General features: G+C 49.3%; 2 protein-coding genes across 4 annotated transcripts; one reads left to right on the forward strand and one right to left on the reverse strand.

The window, feature by feature from the left end:
- The first annotated feature begins 326 nt into the window (after positions 1-326).
- DVL2 (dishevelled segment polarity protein 2) lies at positions 327-7,216 on the forward strand. The gene is made up of 15 exons (XM_072641261.1): positions 327-627; positions 2,057-2,126; positions 2,497-2,642; positions 2,786-2,895; positions 3,083-3,218; positions 3,349-3,439; positions 3,643-3,712; positions 3,870-4,009; positions 4,096-4,172; positions 4,457-4,524; positions 4,748-4,876; positions 5,034-5,165; positions 5,265-5,444; positions 5,903-6,121; positions 6,260-7,216. Exons 1-15 carry the CDS (start codon positions 431-433, stop codon positions 6,688-6,690), a joined length of 2,196 nt encoding a protein of 731 aa, XP_072497362.1. The 5' UTR covers positions 327-430; the 3' UTR covers positions 6,691-7,216.
- An 86-nt stretch (positions 7,217-7,302) lies between these two features.
- On the reverse strand, positions 7,303-15,076 carry ACADVL (acyl-CoA dehydrogenase very long chain). Of its 3 annotated transcripts, none has more exons than XM_072641258.1 (20): positions 14,875-15,076; positions 14,639-14,702; positions 14,223-14,294; positions 14,043-14,115; positions 13,884-13,948; positions 12,942-13,076; positions 11,895-12,039; positions 11,378-11,507; positions 11,090-11,215; positions 10,555-10,753; positions 9,785-9,889; positions 9,098-9,184; positions 8,858-8,920; positions 8,604-8,705; positions 8,418-8,515; positions 8,260-8,332; positions 8,089-8,161; positions 7,934-8,006; positions 7,773-7,848; positions 7,303-7,686 (listed from the first exon to the last, which is right to left on the reverse strand). In XM_072641258.1, exons 1-20 carry the CDS (start codon positions 14,934-14,936, stop codon positions 7,546-7,548), a joined length of 1,962 nt encoding a protein of 653 aa, XP_072497359.1. In that variant the 5' UTR covers positions 14,937-15,076; the 3' UTR covers positions 7,303-7,545. The 3 variants fall into 3 exon arrangements, with proteins under 3 accessions (XP_072497359.1, XP_072497361.1, XP_072497360.1); XM_072641260.1 differs by having other exon boundaries at positions 14,240-14,294; positions 14,875-15,067; XM_072641259.1 differs by lacking the exon at positions 14,223-14,294.
- Between the last annotated feature and the right edge of the window lie 2,161 nt (positions 15,077-17,237).

A 17,237-nucleotide genomic window follows, 5' to 3' on the forward strand; every position in this document is an offset into this window, starting at 1 on the left:
GAGGTAATTTTAGGGGCGGGCCCCGGCTGGGGATTGGGAGAGGGAAGATGAGGGAAGAGTGAGGGGGTGGGAGTTTTCGGGGGAAGGGACGGCAGCACCGTGGGTGGGCAGAGGCTGGGGAGTCCTCACGTGACCGAGGGGAGCTGAGGAGCCGGAAGTGAGGCGTACCGTGTCACGTGAGGGGGCGGCAGTGGGAAGTGTGTGGCGTGGGGCTGGGTGGGAGGGAGGGGACGCCGGGAGGGCGTCCACTTCGGAGGTGTAAGCGGGCCGGGCTCCGCCCCCTCCCCCTCCCCTAGCCTGCCCGGGATGGCTGGCTGGGCTGAGCGGCCGTGTGCGCAGGCGCGGCGGCCGCGGCGGCTGGGCCGGGGCTGGTGGGAGCGGGGAGAGGAGAGGGGAGCTCGGAGGCGGGGAGGGCGACGCGGGCCAGACCATGGCGGGCAGCGGCGCCGCTGGGCTCGGCGGGGCCGGCGAGACCAAGGTGATCTACCATCTGGACGAGGAGGAGACGCCGTACCTGGTCAAGATCCCGGTCCCGGCCGAGCGCATCACCCTGGGAGACTTTAAGAGCGTCCTGCAGCGCCCCGCCGGGGCCAAGTACTACTTCAAGTCAATGGACCAGGACTTCGGGTGAGCGCGGGGCGCGGGGCCCAGGGCCCGGCCGCGGCCGGGAGGCGTGGCGGGGCCCGGGGCCGCAGCCCTGGGCGTGGATGCCGCTCGGGAGGCCGGGGGGAGAAGTAGAAGGCTTCGTGCCGCTTTGGACCGTCGGAAAATCAGACCGAACCTTATTTTGCAGATGTGGAAACTGAGGCACTGAGAGGTTAAGTGGCTTTGCCCAGTTACACAGATAGTCAATGTCAGAGCCAGAATTAGAACCCAGGTCTCTAGACGTGCAGTCAGGCTCTTCCCACTGACTTCTGGGTGACGAGGTTGGCACTGCTTTTGTCACACTTAAAACAAAAAGTGATAAATGAAGGTAAGCCATCCTTCTGATGACGAGGATAGTGCTGGGGACTGAGTGTGCTGGGCCGTGTCTCCTCGTCCTGACGGAGAGAATCCTGGGCTGTTAGTGAGGTGCCCCGAAAGGCCAGTGGTGGAGGGTGTGCAGTTAGGGGACAAAGTCAGTGTGATCTCCTGGAGGAGGTGTGGATCAAAGAGACCTACAGAGGGAAGGAAGACTAGGAAATTTGGGCATTGCAGGATTGGTGGGTCTGTCTCTTTGCATTCTATGAAATCTTGCGCTGGGGAAAGGAAAAAGGGAGAGTTGTCATTCCTTTGAAGTTTGGGGTGGAATGGGGAGGGTAGTTTCCACCCTGATGGGAGAGACACAGCCCTCACCCTTGGCCAGTCTGATAGAGTGCTCACCTAGACGCATGCAGAAATCCAGGTGCAGATGGTATATATTTGGGAGGATTTCTAGACATGGATCAGAGGGAAGGGGAAAGAAAAACATTCACTGACTGGACAGAGCTTCAGACAGGAGTGCTGGTAGGTAATAGTGGAATGAAAGCTGGGGGTAAATGAGATCAGTCAAGACTCCCATTGGAACAGAATTAGGAAATTAGGAAGAGTTGTAGATTTGGGAAGTAAGGGGGACACATCTCTGCAAAGACTTGATGTCTGGAGAAGGTAAAGCAGGGGCAAAAGAAAGGGGGACCATGTTTACCCAACTGGGGTAGAGAGACCTTAAGGTTAGACAAATAGTTTAAGGAGATTGGGTGAGCTTGGGGGGGTTACTCTTGAAAGTTAAGCTAAGAAGTTTCAAGTAAACGCAAGAAACATTTAAAACTCCTGCCAGGTTCTTAGGTTGAAAAGAAAAGGAAAAGGAAGTAAGTAGGAAGAATTACTAGGTAGGGGGATTCCTAGAGGGAGATGAGGAGTTGGGCTGTTATTAACTTGAGGGAGTGAGGAGGGGAAATGCTAACTGTCTTTAAAAGACCCCCCCTAATGCCCCACATTAGGAGGGGCTCAAAAAGAAGGCTGAAATGTTCAAAGGCAGAACCTTTGAAACAGCCTTATTTCATCTAGCACTGTTGACTTTGTTCTCATCTCCTTGCAGCGTGGTGAAGGAAGAGATTTCAGATGACAATGCCCGATTGCCTTGCTTCAATGGGAGAGTGGTCTCTTGGGTAAGGTGGCTTGAGGGGAATGAGGGGACCCTCATTCTTCCACATTAGCATCCCCACCAGTTTCCTTAAAAGGAACGCCTCCTCACCACTCTGCTCTTGCCCCTGCCTCGCTTTCAGATTTTTCCTATTCCCTTCCCTCAGAACAACTTTTCAGTCTCATAAACCCCAGTTTACCATTCTATGTGACTCTCAAGATTCTTTTCTTTGAGTTTCTAGGTTTTGTTTTTCTATCTTGGGTCCCCTTCCAGGTTCTCCTTATCATCTCCATCTTCTTCTCCCTCCCTCCTAGAATCATTTCCCCACCGGAACTTTTACCCTGTTCTTACCTTTCCTAAAAGTCCTTTTTCATCCCTGTTCCCCACCTCTGTAGCTTGTGTCCTCAGATAACCCACAGCCAGAGAATGCTCCCCCAGCCCCTGAACCTCGGGCAGAACCCTCATCTCCACCCCCACCACTGCCTCCCCTCCCTCCTGAAAGGACTAGCGGCATTGGGGACTCAAGGCCTCCATCCTTCCAGTGAGTACTGGGGAGCCTTGTTGGTGATGGGAGGGAGAGAAAAGATCAGCTTCTAGTTAGATTCTGGGGCTGGCTGATCATCATTGCTTTTAGGAGGAATCCCATCATCATTACCTTTTTCCCTGACCCCATTCCTTTTCTAGCCCTAATGTATCGAGCAGCCGAGAGAACCTGGAACCTGAGACAGAAACCGAGTCAGTAATATCACTGAGACGGGAGCGGTCCAGGAGAAGAGAGAGCATTGATCATGTTGGTAAGGGCAGTCACACTCCTAAATTCTGAGAAAAGGAGGCATGGTTTGTGCAGTATGCACATTCTGGGTCCAAAAGGAGATAGGAGCAGTGAAAGATGGGCAGGGGAGAACCAGGGACATAGGGTGCTAGACTTTGGATCTCCCTGGAGCAGAAGTCCAGCCACCTATATCCATACATCTTACTAAGGTGGGGGCCATCGGCCTAGTGGTTCTTCCCGCCTGGAGCGACACCTGGCTGGCTATGAGAGCTCCTCTACTCTACTAACTAGTGAACTGGAGAACACCAGCCTGGGAGATTCAGATGAGGATGATACCATGAGCAGGTATGTCTTATATCTCCCTTTCCATTCTGTCCCCACACTCCTTACTCCCCTCCTCACCTGAAGCTGATGTGATTCCTCTTTCTGCTTACCTTAGATCTCTGTTTTTCTTTGCCCACATTATCCCTGTTAGGTTTAGTAGCTCCACGGAGCAGAGCAGTGCCTCCCGACTCCTAAAGAGACACCGTCGGAGGAGGAAACAGCGACCACCTCGACTGGAGAGGGTGATGTGGCCAGACATCTCTGAGGGAGTCTCTGAGGGGAACTAATGGGTAGAACTGGGAAATCTTGGAGAAACTGGGTCTGCATAAGACCTGGTGAAATGGAGGAATAGAGAGGAGATGGGGATAAGGATAATAGAGCTGGACACCTTATTTCCAGAAAGGAATGAAACTTCCTCACTGTCCTTACTTCCTCCCCATCACAGACCTCATCCTTCAGCAGTGTAACAGATTCCACCATGTCTCTCAACATCATCACCGTCACACTCAATATGGGTATGGGGGCAGTTGGAAGCCTGGGACCCTAGGATGGGAGGAGGTTGTGTATGGGAGGCCGATTGCTGGGACTTAAGTAGTGGTGATTTATTGGGGCTTGTGCATCTGGGTCTCTAGGGGATGGGGAATCAAACTGCCAAACAAAATGCCTCCACAGAGAAGTACAATTTCCTGGGCATCTCCATTGTGGGCCAAAGCAATGAACGTGGCGATGGCGGCATCTACATTGGCTCCATCATGAAGGGTGGTGCTGTGGCTGCAGATGGGCGAATTGAACCAGGGGACATGCTACTGCAGGTGTGCATAGTAGCACAGGTTTTCCCCCTTCCTTGGGGCCCTCAGCCTCCCTCTCACCTTGATTCTCTTGACCCCTCCCTCCCCAGGTGAATGACATGAACTTTGAGAACATGAGTAATGATGATGCTGTACGGGTGCTGAGAGAGATTGTTCACAAGCCTGGGTGAGGCACAGAACCAGACCTCATGCTATTTGTGTCTTCTCAGCTTTTTCCTGTGGTACTTCCTCTCACCTCTGCCCACCTGGCTATTCCTTCCCCCACCTCATCTCTCCTCTCCTTCCTTTTTCAATATCCCCTTCTCCTAAAGTCCTCCTTTCTTCCCTTCCTTCCTCCCATTTGTTCTAATTTCCCATTCTAGCACCACTCTCAACTGCCTTATTCCATGTTCTGTCCTTTCTTGACACTATCATCTAGCCTGCTAATAACCAACCCTTCCTCCATTACAGGCCCATTGTGTTAACAGTGGCCAAGTGCTGGGATCCTTCACCTCAGGCCTACTTCACACTCCCCCGAAGTGAGTTATCTCTTGTGTTTGGGGAGGAGGGGACATAAAACCAATGGCTTAAGGAGACTAAGAGAATCCTAGATCTTTGGGGGAAAAGGAAGCTGAGGAGTTGTGGGGTATATCTACTCAAAGGGGAGGTAGGTCCAATGCCTGGGTCTGGAAAGTGGAGCGATCCAGTTCTGACCTTCTTTTGTATCCTTCATTCTTCTCTCTTTCCCCCCCACTCCCCCAGATGAGCCAATCCAGCCTATCGACCCTGCTGCCTGGGTCTCACATTCAGCAGCACTCACTGGTGCCTTCCCTGCCTACCCAGGGTCTTCTTCCATGAGCACCATCACCTCGGGCTCCTCCCTGCCTGATGGTAAGGCCCTACCCTGCGGTGCTATGCTCCCCAGCAAGGAAAGACAAGGCCTCCCTGAAGGATAGAATGGCCACCTCTTTCCTCAGCTTATTGTCTTCCTCCCAGGAGAGAGGTGGATCATGTTCCTTGTCCTCAGTGAGCACATTTTTTTTCTTAGGGTGTGAAGGGCGTAGCCTCTCTATACACACAGACATGGCGTCTGTGACCAAAGCCATGGCAGCTCCTGAGTCTGGGCTGGAGGTCCGGGACCGAATGTGGCTCAAGATAACTATCCCCAATGCCTTTCTGGGTGAGGAGGGCTAACATAAGGGCAGGGCTGAGGCCAACTAGGGGAGTTGGGGTTCATGTGTCTCTTTGTGATACCCTTCTGTATCATTGTCTGCAACAGGCTCAGATGTGGTGGACTGGCTTTACCACCATGTGGAGGGGTTCCCTGAGCGTCGGGAGGCCAGGAAATACGCCAGCGGGTTGCTCAAGGCAGGCCTCATTCGGCACACAGTCAACAAGATCACCTTTTCTGAACAGTGTTATTATGTTTTCGGGGACCTCAGCGGGGGCTGTGAAAGCTGTAAGACATTCCTTCCTTTCCCACTTCCTAACCTGGGAGCCTTCAACCCTCCCTAATTGAGAAGCCCTGCCTTGACTTTTATCCCTCATAGACAGACCACAAGCCTCATTCTCTGTCATTCAGGATTGGGGGGAGATAAATGTAAAGGGCAGGGAATGTTGGACACAGAGGCCTGGCTTTGAGTCCTAGCTCTGCTCACTCAGTTCTGTCTGACCATGTGTAAATTATGAGGCCAGTTTCCTTGTTTCTAAAAATAAGATCTTTTGCAGCTCTAACTCCTATGGAAACCGATTCTTCCCTTGTCAAAGGGGCCTTGAGAAACTTTGACTTGCAAAACAATTCTCTTCCCTTGGTTCCAACCATACCAGTTCTAAGTTGCCCTTGAAAAAACCAGCTCTCCCTTGCAGAGGCTGAAGATCTTAGATTCTTGAACTAGACTGTTCTCTCCCTCCCTTCAGACCTTGTGAACCTGTCTCTGAATGATAATGATGGATCAAGTGGAGCTTCTGACCAGGACACCCTGGCTCCCCTGCCTGGGGCCACACCCTGGCCCCTGCTGCCTACTTTCTCCTACCAGTACCCAGCCCCACATCCCTACAGCCCCCAGCCCCCCCCTTACCATGAGCTCTCATCCTATAGCTATGGAGGGGGCAGTGCTGGCAGCCAGCATAGTGAGGGTAAGTTGCATATCAAATGGGCTTGGGGTGACTGGGTAGATAGAAGCCAGGGAGCTAGAGAACAAGCACAGATGGGACTAGAAGGGGGACGTTGGGTGTTTCTATGAATATGCCAAGTACTCTCACCCCTCTTCCCAGGAAGCCGGAGCAGTGGATCTACACGCAGTGATGGGGGAATAGGACGGACTGGGAGACCAGAAGATCGAGGCCCAGAATCCAAGTCAGGCAGTGGCAGTGAATCAGAGCCATCAAGCCGTGGTGGCAGCCTTCACTGGGGTGGGGATTCGACCGATGCCACCCCTCCTCCACCCAGGGGTCTAGGTGGGGGTGGCAGCAGCCTTCGTTCTCACCCTAATCTCCATCCTTATGGACCACCCCCTGGTGTGGCCCTACCCTATAATCCCATGATGGTGGTTATGATGCCTCCTCCACCACCCCCAGCAGTTCAACCTCCTGGGGCACCTCCTGTTCGTGACCTGGGCTCTGTACCACCTGAGCTAACTGCCAGCCGACAGAGCTTCCACCTGGCCATGGGCAACCCTAGTGAGTTTTTTGTGGATGTCATGTAGGACTTTTGCTATCACTTGACCAGAGTTTTCTTGTATGATCTGTGTCTTGATTTTAATTCCTAGCATGTGAGTAGCCCTTCCCCCTCACATTTCTGTAGCCAGGAGTCACTTTTTGCCATTCATTGGGTGTTTTCAGGTCCAACGTGAGTTTTTGTGACTTAACCCAGCCAAGGAGTTGCTACCACCAGCAGTGCCTGATCTGACCCTCTTCATAGGGTTCCAGGAGATTTTATATAATGAACTTTTTTTAGGGGGGGTAGGGGAAAAGATACATTTTTCTTATACTTTTTGATACTTAAAAAAGATATTTTTCTCAAATGAAGTAGCCCTATGACAATCCCTCTCCATCTTCTTTATCTTTACCCTAATGGTTGGGGAGTAGGAAAGGGTTGGGATGTTTTGGGGACCCTATTTCCACCTGCCTTTAGAATTGAGGAACCCCAAAGCAAGGGCTCCATAGCTGCCTACATTGCTATTTATTTTAGATTTTTGTGTATAAAACCCTAAATAAAGCAATAGATGGGAATTTCCTATTGACTGGCCATTTTCTTGGTAAGGCAGATCTCTAGCTTCAAGAAGGGCATGGGATTTGGAGAGGCATCTCACACAAGATTTTCCATGTTAAAAATCTTTACTTTTTTGTGGAGGAGAAATTCACCCATTGTCAAGGCAGAAATAAAGACTTTTGAGCTCCTCCCTAGTGAGAGGAGATAAATAGGCCTGGCCACTTCAGGTCCCTTAAAGCCATCCCCTTTCTCAAGGGCCTGGCTAGTGTGAGGTAGGGATGAAATTAGAAACCTGGCTTTGGCCAAAGAAAAGGCACATATAGGGTAGTGTGGAAAAGGCCGAGAATGCTCAGAAGCCAAGGGGATTGCTGGTAACCACACCTCCCTTTTCCACCATTGCCTGAGAGATGCCCTTAAAGTTGCGAAAGAGCTGGGGCTGTTTGGGGTCTGACTGCAGTCTGGCTGTGGTCTCCTGGATCCGGGCTGCTGCCTAGAAGAAAACATAGGGATGAAGAGGGTAGGGTCATTGTTCCTTCCCTAAGCCCCATGCTCTTACAACCCTCAGTCCTCATATACCTCCATACACCAGGTGTCACAGAGCATCTTCTCATGTTGGGCTGTGGGGTGGCCCTCACTCAGAGAGCGGGAGGCCCTGAAATGTGAGAGAGGCGATAAAAACATAGGATGGAATAGGCCCACCTTACACCATGCCCCAGACTTGGCTGGCCTCTTCTTACCTGGAAAGTACCACCACCATGGCATAAAGGTCGATGGCACTGTCTGCTAATCGATGCAGGAGGAATTGCTCATCTGGAGGAGAGAGAGGGAGTATTTGTGAAAAGATAAGGGCACTTGGAGGGGGCTGGAGGAATAGTCTTGGTGTCTTACTTACTGACAATCTCCTTCCTGTACTTGATCAACTTGGCCTCTACTACTGTGGCAAATTGTTCCAGAGCTCCTACTGCCTAGAAGAGGGGGAAGATGCAGAAGGGGTCAGAGGAGTCCACACAAACCCCCAAATTCCCAGCCACTATCATCCCTGTAACTTAAGTCCCCTACTCACCAACTCACCACTCTGAGTCAGATCTGGGTGGACAACCCCGCTCAGACTTAGGCCACTGCCTAGACCTGCCCGGCTGGAGGAGGAATACCATAAGGCAACTTAACTTCTCAAGTCCTAAGCCTCCCCCTATTACCTTCAGCTGAGTTCTACTTCCTTACCGCCTGATCTGCTTCCCTGCCTCTCCTAGCAGAAGGCCAGCATTTCCAAAAGGATTTTTCAAAGCCTTACCAAGACTAGTGAGTTCCTTTCCCTTGTCCTGTTTGGGGCAGAGGGGGAAATATATAATGAGACCCTACATTCAGACCACTCCAATACCTCTTCTCCCTAAGTCTTCCCTCTCTCACCATACAGCCCTGAAGGGCCACAAACAGCCTCAGAATGTCATTTGTCCCTTCAAAGATCCGGAAGATACGAAGATCTCGAAGCACCTTTTCCACACCTGGTTCCTAGAGACAAGAAAGTGGGGCAGTGTCAGAATGCTGGGGACCATTTCCTCCCACTCCTACAACCACCCTAATTTGTCCACAATCAGGGCCTGGTCATGGCTTCAGGCCATCTCCACCCATAGACCCCTATGGGGTGAGTCAGGGATGTCCACCTTCATAAAGCCCATGCCACCCATGATCTGGATACACTCATCTGTCACTGTCCATGCCGCTTCCTGAGGGTAGAGAGACAACAGAGGTAGAGTTAGAGCCAGTTACACTCTATCCATGCCCATTCTATGCCTTAGCCCTGCTAACGCATCTTCCACACCCATCTCAGCCCTTACACCCTAGTGGACCCTCTTTTCCCCTCCTTTCCATTCCTCCTCAACCAGCACATCTCAGGGACTTACCGAGCCAAAGATTTTGCTGATGGCCGCCTCTATCTGAAAGTCCTTAAATCCCTGGTCCATGTTGGAGCTCACCATGTAAGCCATAGACTGAGACAATAAGGTTGGGGGTGGGAGAGAAGAGACCAGGTTCATCTCTGAAATTTCCCAAACCAAACAATATTTAACCTGTCTACTCCCTACCTCCTCAAAAAAATAAATAAACCCCATTAAAAAAAAATACTAGTCTTTCCAATGTCTGGGGACAAATCAAATTATAATTGCCAGGGGGTAGTAGGCAATTTTAGACCCATATAAATCAGCATAGTAGGGTTTATTGAGAATTGTATTTAACTTCCAAAGATCTAGTGAAAGGTATATCCCTCAAAGTTGCCTTTCTAACCCTGCAGAATCACCAACTCATCTGTCTGCACATTAGAATAACCAGAATACAAGTTTACAGGACTAGGGCCATTCACCATTTCAAAAGCCTGTCTTAGACTCTTGTCCATGGCTTTACAAAACAGGAGGGGATTGATCCATGAAGGACAATCTCATCAACCTTTAGACTCAATATCCTCAGCAAATTCAATTCTACTTGGCACAATTCAGGATGCAGGTCTAAGGAGTGGCTAAGGCTGGCTAGCCTACAGTGTCCAAGGAAGGGAAGAGGTACATGCCCTGAAGTCTTTGAAATAGAGAGCCTCTTACCTCAGTCACATACTGCAATACAGCCATCCGAGCCAGCTTCTCCTGGATTAACCCGAAGTTGTGGATTTTCTCCCCAAATTGTGTGCGATTGGCAGCATGGTCCACCTGGGACAAAGATATAGTGCACTGGGATCCTAAAGGACAATTACATATACACCAGGTCTCACCCTGACCCTTCTCTGGACCTGTCCACTTATTCTTCCAAACCAGAAGATTAAGGGATGAGATCTTATGAACAGGCAGAAAGTCTCTTACTATGGAGATCAGGTTATACAGAGACAGTGGCACTGTGGACAGAATACTGGACCTGGAGTCAGCAAGACCTGAATTCAAATCCAGCCTCAGATATTCATTAGCTTTGTGACCCCAAGCAAGTCAGTTAACCTCTGTCTGCCTCAGTTTCCTTAAGTGTAAAATGGAGGCCATAATAACAGCTACCTCTCAGGGCTCTCATAAGGATCCAATGGGATGGTATTTGTAAAAGTGCTCAGCACACTATCTGGACACGGTAAGTGCTGTGCTATAGAAATGCTTATTTCCCTTTCCCCTTCACGCTAAAACTGCATCCAGAGTCACACACAAGAAAGCCAGAGCTGATTCTAGGTATTGGGCCCTTGAGCCAGGGCAGAATTGGGAGTAGAGGGCCAACGAAAGATCGGATTATCAGGAAGATCCATTCAAATTAGACCTAAAAGGAACATTTTGACAGACTTGAAGGGACAGAAAACACCTGGACAAACTGGCAGACCATGGATACCAGGGGCACTTACTGCTTTGGCAATGACGCTCCTCATGGTGCCAGCAAGGGCAGCGGCCATGCCAAACCTTCCATTGTTGAGGATGTGCATTGCAACTTTGAATCCACCTCCCAGTTCCCCCAGCACATTCTCTGCAGGCACCTGCACCCCATCGAAATACACCTCTGCTGTGTTGGAAGCCTTGATTCCCATCTTCTGCTCGCCAGGCCCACTACATGGGTACAGGATGAGAAAATGGGAAGTGACAGACTAGAAAAAGTAGGGGAACCATCTTTTGGGGACAAAACTATATATAGGCCCCTGCAGAAAAGGGGCTGAATTCTATAACTCCCAGAAAGAGATTGGTGATGGGGCTGGGTAAACAGTATTCATTCTCAGCATGTTGAGGGGACAGTTCCAGCTTACCTATTATGCTGAAACTACCACTTCTCATATGCTTAAAAAGGAGAAACTGGCCCTGAGTCCCCAGGTCCCACTACGTTTTATTTTCCCAACCCTGTCCTCTTACCCCACTCTTTTTCCCTATCTCTACCCCCAACACACTCACCTAGTGACTCCTCCAAAACTCCTTTCTACCACGAAAGCTGTGATCTTTTCTTTCACTGCCCCACTAGATGCATCCTTCACTGGTGTCTTGGCAAATACTGTGAAGATCTCTGCCAGACCCCCATTACTGTGGAAGGGCAGAAAGGCATAGGATCAAGATAAAGGGAGTAGAGGGAGAGATGGAGTAGAGGGGAGAGAGATGATCCAAGGGAAGAGGGGAGCCAGGTACAGTATAAGATGGAGGAGGATAGAGAAATGGGGCCTAGCCAAAGTGGATGGGGTTCATCACCTAATCCACAGCTTGCTGCCATTTAGGGTATAGTACTTTCCACAGGAGCTGGGCACAGCTGTACTTCGAATGGAAGCTGCGTCAGATCCACTTGAGGGTTCTGTTAGACAAAAAGCTGCCAAGTTCTCTCCTGTCAGGGGAGAAGGAGAGAGGTCATAATGGAAAAAGGACCATGTCACCCCACTCCAAATCCCAATATGCCCTTAGTCCCTAGCCCCAACCCCTAGTAACTCCCTCATCAAGCCCCTCATCCTTTCACAGTTACCTTACTTCATCCTAGCAGTCACCAATGGTTTTAGTGTTACTTCCAAACTGTCAACAGTCCTATGTACCCTCTTGCTACCCAGACCTCTTCACCCAGTAATATCCAACCTCTGACCCCTTCAAATTACAGTGACCCCCTCTTCCACCCCAAAGATGAGTTTCTGGCTGTTTGTGGTAGCTAACTCTAGGGAAGGTTATTAAACCTCTCATTCTAGCTGAACAAATTTTGAACCCTTCTGTTGGCTTCACCTACCAGATGCCAGTTTGGGGAGATATTTCTTCTTCTGGGCATCAGTGCCAAAGAGCAGAATACCTTTGAAACCGATGGACTGATGGGCCCCCAGAACAATGCCCACAGCAAGGTCATGCATCCCTACAATCTCCACAAGGCGGGCATACTGGGAGGAAAGTGACTGAGCCTTAGCTTAAGTTTGCCTGGGACTGGCAACCAAAGATTATATTTCTTGTCCTCTCCAACCCAGAGTAGCCAGGCCACAAGGGGTAGGTAGAAGATGAATCTGATTTGGCTTATACTTGTGAAAGTATGTTTAAAGCTAGCTGGAATGTTCAGAAAGAAGAGAGAGATGAGTTCTATGCAACATAACTAATGTAAAAATGTGTTTCATAAGAATGTATGTGTAGAACCATATAAGATTTCATGCCATCTCAGGGAGGGAGGGGGAGAAAATTTAAAACTTATGGGAGTGTTGAAAACTGAAAACAAATACATTAATTAAATTTAAAAAAAGAGAGAGAGATGAGGCTTCTGAGAAGAGTCTCCATATGGATATAGTGGCCTGGGGATCCCTGGGAAGGGTTGGGAAAAGGGAACTCAAGTCCTTCCCAGATCAAAACCTATGCTCCTATGACCTTAGTTTAAACACAGAAAAGACTGACACTCCAGGCTAAGAAGGACCTTAAGGAATAGAAGAGAGATTTAAGGCAATGAGGAGAGGGGTAACTGTGGGAGGTACCTCTTCCCTCTGCTTTGGGTCATGAGCTTCTGCATTACTGGACCATTTCCAGGGATCATGTTCCCTGTTAACCATCCTCTCTCAGCATCTGGTCTCAATGGTAAAAAAGACTCACAAAGCCCCTTCCTAAGGAGAGTCTCCCCTTAGGAAAAAGAGAAGGCATATGGACAGAAAAGCTATCTGTAAGACAGTGTGGCAGTCTTTAGAGGCACAGAAGAAAAGAGGTCATAGTGATATGGAGGATAATATAGAGATGTGGAGGATCTAGGGAATGGGAGGCTCTGACTTAAAGTTGGGTTAGGGATAGATAGGGTAGAAAGTCTTACCTGAGTGTTACAAAGTCCCACACCACCCAGCTCAGAAGGCACTTGGAGCCCAAAGACTCCCAATTCCTTTAGCCCCTGCATGGTGGAGTCCTCCACCTTTTCTAGACTGTCATTCTTGGCAGGATCATTCACCTCCTACATATAAGAGAGAAAAACACAAGATTAGAAAATCTTAAACATTGGAGAAGGCCTCCGAGGCCATCTAAGCCAATTCAAATTTGTATACCAGAATCCCCTCAACAACACCCCAGCATATATAACATGTTGAATTTTCTACAAACTTACAAAAACATGCTACTTGTAATAGAGATTTGCAGTTTCATATATAAATCCTCTTTTTCTGGCAGCTAACCATCCCTATTTCCTTCAACTATATTTTTATGATGTGGCTTCCTGTCCTGTCCTCTCAAATCCCCCCACTCACCACCTTCTGGTTTTACTCCAACTTGTTAATGTCCTTCCTAAAACACAGCATCTAGAACTAAATATTAAATTCCAGATGTTGACTGACTTAGGGTAGAACATAGCAGGGCCTCCCTGGTTCTAGATGCTATGTTTCCTACTCTTCTATCTTAGGATCAGATTTGATTTAGGCCTCCATATTTCCCCTGGTAACTAGGACTGAGTTAACTAAAGCCTTCAGATCTTTTCATACAAACTGTTTCTGGCCATGTTTCTCTTCATTCTATCCTCATGAAGCTGACTCTTTGAACCCAACTGTGGGACATAACAATTTCCTCTATCAAATGTCATCCTAGATTTAGTCCCTCTTTCCAGCCTATTGGGAACTTTTTGGATCCTCATTTTGTTACTCAGTATGTTAGCTGCACCTCCCTGATTCAACTTATCCACAAATTTGGTAAGCCTTGTGTAAATCACTAATAAAAACATGATGGCAACCACCCTCCCCACCATCTAGTCACCCCCATCCACAGCCCTCACCTCAAAGAATCGAGACACAGGCCCCACCAGCTCTTTCAGAAACTGCATCTGCTCCTCCTTCAGCACTATAAGGATCAGGAGATCAGTTAGATTGGATATCACCCTAAGAAAGCTGACCTTCTTCCTCTACCTGCCACCTATCAGAGGAATACAGTCTACCTGAAGGGAATGGAAACACCTGCTCTGTCGTAAGTTGTCCTTTAAACATCCCGACAGCAAATGACTTGGACTCCTAGGACAGGAAGAGAGGGGATATGTCAGGAAGTTGAATGGAAGGGGAAATATTCCCCCATTAGTAGCCCCACTCCCCCTCCATCACTCAACTCAGGTGGTACCTACCACCACACTGGGGCTACCTTTGTCCTCTGCTGAGGCTATTGAGGAACCTGAACCTGTTTTGTCCAATACCACCTATGGAGAAGGGAAGGATGAAGAAAACACTGGGAGCTGTAGGGAACAAGGAAGCTATGGCCTCTCAGGGTCCTTCTGACTCTCTTTCTGTGTCCCTGTGCAGGGAGAACTACAAGATGAGAGGGTTCCAGGGGCAGGGAGGGGAGTTTCTAAGAAGGGATAGGTGGGGCAATGTACGTTCTGTAACCTTTAACCTAATTTCTTCCCCGTGACCTTTCCCCCAATTTCAGGGCCACATAGAGAAGCAGGTGACTTGGAAGAACAGTTTGATGTCAACAGGCAGCCAGGGGGAGTCCCCAACCTCACCCCAGCCCAGCCTGGCCAAGCAGGCTCTCCAACCTTACCTCTGTGGCCCTGTCGGTGTAGTGACGAGCAGCCTTCATGCCCAAAAGTGAACAGCTCTGGGGGCTGGGCAAGGGTGCAGGGCGATTAGCTTTGGCACCCCTTCACACTACCCCCCCCCCAAATTCCCAACTGTCACTCTGTCCCATGCTAACTCCACACTGCCCTCCCCCGCAGTGCCTCAGAACCAGGGGTTCCTGCCCCACCTTCCTCAGACCCCTTCTCTCTCATCACTCACCTGGCCCTCCCCTGCCTCAGCATCTGGAGCCCCACTCTGTGGACCATCCCCACAGCCTGCATCTTGATGTTCTGCCTGGCCTGTGCCTCTCAAAGAACTCCTCTCTTGACTTTGACCTTCCACTTCTCCTCCCTCTCCCGATACATAGATTTGCCCAGCTCCTGCCCTGCCCTACCCCTGACTCATCACCCAGAATACAACTGGGGAAGGGAGGTGGGGTTTATTGCACCCAAGGCATGCTGGGATGTGTGGTTCTTAGATCCTCTCCCCATTCCCCCTGGGCTCTTCTTGCCTTAATAGTGGATTCAAGTGTACCCCTTGGTCCCCTTCTCTCAGCTTTCCATTAAGGCCTCGATCTATGTCTTGCAAGGTCAGGAGATGATGAGATGGGGCTGGAGAGAAGGAAAAAAAGCTAAATTTAGAGGGATATAGTTTAGACCTGAGAGAGGATATTCTAGTTGGTTGGAGATAAAAAGAGAAAATCTAGGCTGAGAGTTTTCTTGTCTGAGAGGCTTGGTCAGATGTGTTTTATATTCAGTCTTGTGTCTTGAAGCCACCCCATTCACAGACAGACAGACAGACAGACAGACACACTCACACACACACATAGTGGGAATTAGTAGAATTATAAGTATGTATGTGTACAGGCTCCAAATACCTCCTTCTCACATACCACCCCCTTCAGACATAAGAAGTCCCTATGACTTTTAGAATTGCCATCTAAAACTCTTTGGGTTAAAAGGAAGGCAAGAGGTCATTTCAGCATGGCTACCACAAAAGCTCTGCACATATCTATCATCTTAGGGATTTCTAGGGTCTTCTTAGTCCAACTGTGGAGATCATCTTTTCTACAGAGACAGACCAATCATGGGAACTGGAGATGGAAATGAGAAGACAGTATTAGGAAGTTCCCATAAGCAACATCTTCTCCTCACCGCGCAACCCATTTTCTTCCAGCCCTAAATGAATGTCTTTCCTGAATCTAATCTGAATCTCTTTTGCTGTATCTCCACATGAGTCAGGTCTAAGGGGCAAAGTGATCCTCATTCCTTGTTCTTTCTGTTGCAGCCTCCTCCAGAGAGGACCTACCTTTTACCTTCTCTTCTTTTCCCCACTAAGGGGGACATCCATAATGTCATAAATATACCTGGTGGGGGCTCAGTAGACTGAGAGAGCACTTCTAACAAGGGAGCTGGGATGCCTAAGGATCTGGGAAAGAGAAATTACATTACTTAACAATCTGGGCGGGTGGAGAAGGGGGCTTAACTCAAATCCTGATGGATTAGGGAGATTAAAATGACAGAGAGAGATGCCAAGGGAACCAGGAGGTTAGAGACAGGGGTTCTGGAGGGGAGGTTTTGGAGTTCTAAGGGTCTGTAGAAGCTTGGAACATGGGATTCCTCTATCGATGACTGGGGTGAGAGGGACAGAGGGGTAGAGAAGGATTGGGAAGAGATGTGCATGTATTTCTCTAGGTGTCTTTCTCGGTGTTTCCACCCCAATAATCCTGTCTTCATCTCTCCAGTCCCTAGATCGGCCCTTTGGCTTCTGGCTCCCCCACTCTTGCAGTGGGCACCTCATCTCCTTGCAGTGCTGCACAGTGACCTCTTCCAGGCTCTGCTGGGTAAGTAGAAGAGGGACTGAAACTACTGGATCCCTGGGAGGGTTGATTAGGGGGAAGGGGTGATAGCGGTGGTGCTATTCAGAATAGTATCTAAGGAAAGCCAGGGCACGTAGAACTAGATGACTGGGCAACTCCCACTTGTTCCTCATAGATATCCTGGATTATTATGAAGCTGCTGTCTGTGATCATCTGGTAAGGGCCTTGGGGCAAGGGTCTCAATACCTTTATCCTTAAGGGAAATCTGTTTGTGAGGGAAGTTGGGTGTGGCAACAGAAGGAAAAGAAATATTGGAATGAAACTGGAGCAAGAAACTTCAGTTCTAGGGTAGGAGTGCAAAGCCCTGCGTCCTGAAGCCAGAGATGCCATTGGCTGAATATCTGGGTTCCATCCTACAATATTTTCCTCTTACATTCCTCCCTTAGTCTTTCTGCTTGTCACATTTCTGGCCCTACAGAGTCCTGGTTATAGCCACATTTCCTCCCTGCCTCCTCAAAACCACCCCAAAGGGAAGCCAAGGCCATCAGTTCCCCCAGTGCAGGCAGCCAGGGACTCAGAATCCTGCTCCTAATCCCTCTTTATCTCCCTCTCCTCCTCCCCCCTTTTGCCTCAAGAATATTTCAGGGTCCCCTCCCACTCACAGGTGCTCCCCACCATACCATTGCCCCTGCCAAGAAATCCAGTCAGTTACTTTATTTTTCTTTCCTCTGCCTTCATCCTTTTCTCTCAACATCTCTATGCC

The sequence above is a fragment of the Notamacropus eugenii genome, chromosome 2 (genome assembly GCF_028372415.1).
Source record: "Notamacropus eugenii isolate mMacEug1 chromosome 2, mMacEug1.pri_v2, whole genome shotgun sequence".
NCBI lineage: Eukaryota > Metazoa > Chordata > Mammalia > Diprotodontia > Macropodidae > Notamacropus > Notamacropus eugenii.

Coding starts and splice junctions, on each gene's coding strand:
- DVL2 (XM_072641261.1), top strand. CDS start 431: ATGGCGGGCAGCGGCGCCGCTGGGCTCGGCGGGGCCGGCGAGACCAAG. Junction 4,525..4,747: donor CTACTTCACACTCCCCCGAA/GTGAGTTATCTC, acceptor CCACTCCCCCAG/ATGAGCCAATCCAGCCTATC. Junction 6,122..6,259: donor TGGCAGCCAGCATAGTGAGG/GTAAGTTGCATA, acceptor CCCTCTTCCCAG/GAAGCCGGAGCAGTGGATCT.
- ACADVL (XM_072641258.1), bottom strand. CDS start 14,936: ATGCAGGCTGTGGGGATGGTCCACAGAGTGGGGCTCCAGATGCTGAGG. Junction 14,295..14,638: donor ACACCGACAGGGCCACAGAG/GTAAGGTTGGAG, acceptor CCTTCTCCATAG/GTGGTATTGGACAAAACAGG. Junction 8,333..8,417: donor GCAGGGAAGCAGATCAGGCG/GTAAGGAAGTAG, acceptor TTCCTCCTCCAG/CCGGGCAGGTCTAGGCAGTG.